General features: G+C 32.9%; 1 protein-coding gene across 1 annotated transcript in view; it reads left to right on the top strand.

Moving 5' to 3' along the window:
- The first annotated feature begins 1,738 nt into the window (after positions 1 to 1,738).
- Positions 1,739 to 4,774, top strand: part of LOC137630834 (uncharacterized) — a 5,251-nt gene continuing 2,215 nt past the window's right edge. The window contains exons 1-3 of the mRNA XM_068362379.1: positions 1,739 to 1,883; positions 3,016 to 3,216; positions 3,872 to 4,774. The exon at positions 3,872 to 4,774 is cut by the window's right edge and continues 161 nt beyond it. Of these exons, the coding sequence (XP_068218480.1) occupies positions 3,135 to 3,216; positions 3,872 to 4,774 (985 nt within the window). The 5' untranslated portion in view covers positions 1,739 to 1,883; positions 3,016 to 3,134. The remainder of the gene's footprint in view (positions 1,884 to 3,015; positions 3,217 to 3,871) is intronic.

Raw genomic sequence — 4,774 nt, 5'->3', positions numbered from 1 at the left:
TAACTAGATAATACTGATTTTTTTTTAAAGAGAATCCTAAAGAACTGAAAAAAATTTACTCTCTCTCTCTCTCTCTCTCTCTCTCTCTCTCTCTCTCTCTCTCTCTCTCTCTCTCTCTCTCTCTCTCTCTCTCTCTCTCTCTAAAATATTTGTAGCTAAGGAAACGGAAAATCAATTGCACGTATTCAACATTAACAGTGAACACAAACTTCATATTAAGACCGTTGTGTTTGGCTTAATTCTATCCAAAATGCGTAGAGTATTGTAGACATTTGCCTCTTGTTGATATATTCTATTTGAAGAAAATAGAAAAAGGTGATTGGTGGACTCAGATAAATTTCTTCAATACCTTAATAACTACAGTATTATATATATATATATATATATATATATATATATATATATATATATATATATATATATGTATATATATATATATATATATATATATATATATATATATATATATATATATATATATATATATATATATATATACACGTGTACTGTACACGCAAACACACACACACACACGCACACACACACACACACACATATATATATATATATATATATATATATATATATATATATATATATATATATATATATATACGTGTACACACACACACACACACACATATATATATATATATATATATATATATATATATATATATATATATATATATATATATATATATATATATATATATATTATTTATTTATTTCCTAAGAAGTCAAGTAAATGCTAACACTTTTTAGCACTTTTTTTCTGTAAATATAATCGTTTGATGCATGCACAGTATAACTTTTACCTTTGTATACTGTATGTGTTAATACAGTACGATTATACTGTATAAACTTGTGTTCAGATGTAGGATATATTTATGATATCGAGTGGCCATAAGAAAATTGCTTGAAATGTGTTTTCTCTGTCGCATTCTTCATTATATATTCCTTTTTCTCCTTATACGCTATATGATATAACTCTTATATTTTAATATTGTCTTTTATATGAAGTGCAAAATCCACTTTTTCTATGTATATTATTTCATAATAAGATTTAAAAAATACTTTTTAATCTATCTTGCTAGTATTTATCATAAAGGTTTGTTTAAATGATATGTAAAATAGTGGCAAAATAAAAAAAATTCCTCAACAATTATCCATGATCTTACTAAAACTATGTGTTGAATCTATTATATTTATGTAGAAATAAAACAAGGCTTGGAGGATAAATGGGTATTGGAAAAACTTTATGCATGTAACCTCTCTTTAAAAAAAAGACCTAAAACATTATGCAATGGATTAAATGTATAAAAAACAATTTTTTTTCGTTAATTGAATTGATAAGCCCTGAAGTTGGCGCCTCGTGACGTCACAGATATTAGCTCCGCCCCCCACCGCTGAGTTGAACGGACCCTGTCCACAGTGACTCTGGGTAGATTGTTCCACTGGAAACATGTTATCTTGGGGGGAAAAATCTGAAAATACACAAATGCCAGAAGTATCGCATAAAATGTACGATAGTGGATCTGGTAACGTACATCGTACCAGAGGTAGTTTAATCGTACATGTACGATAATTATCGTGTGAGTGGCAGCCCTGTGTTCCAGACTTCCAGTCCCGTTAGCGGACGAGGAAATTTAAAACGAAATGAAATACACCCGTCTGACATCACTATTATGTCCAAGAGGAAAAGTACATTAAAATTCCCTGGAATACGTGGATTAAGAGTTTAGATTTCCCACTTGCTACATTGTTTTTCTCTTGCGGACTTGGTAATTGATAGCGAGAAGAAGAATGCTCTACAGTATTAGTGTCAAGTGTTCTTAACCGGAGTAATTTAATCATTATCATTCGTCATCACTGATATAAAAGTAAGTTCGGAAGATGGCGGTTTTATCAATAAGGATGATGTGTTGACTATAGCGAGTTTTCGTAGAGCTATTAACGAGAACTTTTCTGAAATTCTTTCGTTGCAAGAAATGTGGAGTGGTCAAAATCCTGTATATTAATTCAACAGGCTTCATATGGGAAAATTAATAGAAAATTATAGCTTTAATCGCTCATTAATGATCTTGAAATGGAGACACCAACATTATAAAAATGACAGTCTGTGGACAAAAGAATGAAACGAAAGCTCTCTCTCTCTCTCTCTCTCTCTCTCTCTCTCTCTCTCTCTCTCTCTCTCCTCTCTCTCTCTCTCTCTCTCTCTCTCTCTCTCTCATATATATATTTATATATATATATATATATATATATATATATATATATATATATATATATATATATATGTGTGTGTGTGTGTGTGTGTGTGTGTGTATGTATTCATATATCTTCATTGCATTCTTCCACCACTCTCATTAACGTTCGTGGTTTAATTTTTATGGTTTCCTTTTGCTCCCATACCATCGCTAACGCTTTCTAACTTTTACTAATAACTGCAATATATTTTGGTTATCCCAAAATCAGTAAGTTGTCGTCAGCTAACATTAATCATGTTTTCTTACTCTATTCACAATCAGTTTTCTTGTCCCATAACTCTCCTTTCTCGACTTCTCTCACGTGTCATCAGTGGCTATTTGGGCATTACGACACTACTGATATGACTCCCTTGTCTCAAATTCAATTTTCCAACCAACATGGTGATCTTTGCCACATTTTACTCGTATGGTAGTAGACTTTAATCGATTTAAAAGGTTATCTTCCATATAATACGCCTTCAATACTCTGTTTTGAATTTTTTTTTTACTTATAGCATGATTATCATTATCATTATTAATGTTGCTATAGCCAAACTACAATCGTAGTTGGACTAGCAGAATGCTACAAGCCTAAGGGCTCCAACAGGGAAAGCAGACCAGTGTGGAAAGGAAATAAAGAAATAACGAAGGAATTATATGTAAGCAATGGCAAAAAAAAATGTGAAATATATTAATATCATTAACAACTTTAAAATAGGTCAGTTATATATAAACGAAACGAGACTAATGTCAACCTATTCAACAGGGAAGAATTTGCAACCAGTTTGAACTTCTGAAGTTCCAGAGATTCAACTGCCAAATTAGGACGAGAAAACCAGAGCAGCTGTTATTGGCAATAAATGAAGCAGAGGACGAATAGCAGAGATGACGTTAGATCGACGAGTCAAATTGTTTCTACTCATTGCGATGCCAGTCTATGCAATGTTGTTCTTGATTCTCATCTTTGGTAAGCTTCGAGTTTTGCAACGATAAGTTTGTGCATGCTAAAACCACAGTCAGAGGTAGTAGTTATTGTCAATTAAGGGCCTGTAGCAGGATGCCAAAAACTTCAAATCAATCAATCAATTAAGGCCCTGTAGTGTGGGGGTACTAATTCAAATATTCAATCTTAAAGTTTATGTGATACCAATTTAAAGTAAACTTTAAATTTATCTAAATATTAAATGATTTAAATGCAGGAAGGGGATAAATGAAAGGTGGTACTTTAGGAAAGGTGTTGCAAAGTGTTGTAAAAATGAGCCTGATTTAACCAGTACTAGAAAGAAATAAGATTGTAAGATTAAAGTAGTGTTTTTAGGTAATCTTAAGTATATGCCTTTCTGGGTTTGAAGAGCATAGAAAGGCTGGTTGTGCTAAGTGATTTGAATGCCAAAGTAGGTATTACAAGGTATGGCATTATGGGCTTGTATGGAGTCTTGATTGTTGGAGTTACATGATTTACAAAGACAAACATCTATGAATATTCTTGATAACTGTCAAATGGTATAGAAAATAGTTTAGATTATGTGTTAAAACAGAATCGATAGAAGAGTAAGTTATTAGATAAGATTTAAATGAAAAGCGCAATAGACTGAAAAATAAATTATATTTCTACCTTTCAGATAATTATGCTCATGATGTAGAGGGGGAAATTAACCAGATCAAAGGCCATGGAGGAACCGGCTCCTATTCCTCGTTTCTGAAATCCTCTCCATCAGGCTCTTCTTTCTACGCAAAGAGCAAAATCCACCGGTTGCCGTTTACCCGGAAACTTGCAGCATTTCTAGGTAACCCCAATTACATTGACAAATCTGGAAAAGAAGAGGAATTAGCACACCAGAAACTTAGCAAAGAAGGTGATGAATTCACTGAAATTAATAAACATTTTAGAAAGACTTCTAAGCAAAAGCATTCGCACATGGGAGCTCAAGTATACAAAGCTAGCTCTTTCAGTCTTGATCATCATAAACTTGAAAAAGAGACAGCAGATGCTTACTCTGATCAAGGACTTACAAATCCCATTCATCAGATCGAGAGAAAAGGAATAGACAAGAATTCATTGTTGCAAAACTATGCTGCTAGTGTGAAAAGTTTGACATCCAAGCAGGCGTATGAGTCAATTGAAGCAAGTGAAACAGAGACTTCAGATTATGAAGACTCTACGAATTATGACTCCGATAGCAATGAAGATGATGATGATGATGATGGGGCATTTGACCAATACAAATACAAGAACTACGTCAAACATCATTTATTCACAGACCTGTTTAAACCTCGATACATAATAGAAAACCCGGCTCTGTGTCATGGCAACACACGAGTTTTCGTTTTCATCAACTCGAGATCATCAGAAACACATGCACGGTCGGTTATACGCCACACTTACTTGCATCATTTGGTCTTGCATAAAAATGTCAGTTATGCTTTTCTCATATCAAAGCCTAAGGACAACAAAGACTTGATGACACTGATAAGGGAAAACGAGATTCATGGAGACCTGATCTTGATCGCAAATGAAGAATCTT

Source organism: Palaemon carinicauda, chromosome 39, assembly GCF_036898095.1.
Source record: "Palaemon carinicauda isolate YSFRI2023 chromosome 39, ASM3689809v2, whole genome shotgun sequence".
Taxonomy (NCBI): domain Eukaryota; kingdom Metazoa; phylum Arthropoda; class Malacostraca; order Decapoda; family Palaemonidae; genus Palaemon; species Palaemon carinicauda.
Note: the sequence above shows the minus strand (reverse complement) of the source record. Positions and strands in the feature narration are given on the sequence as shown.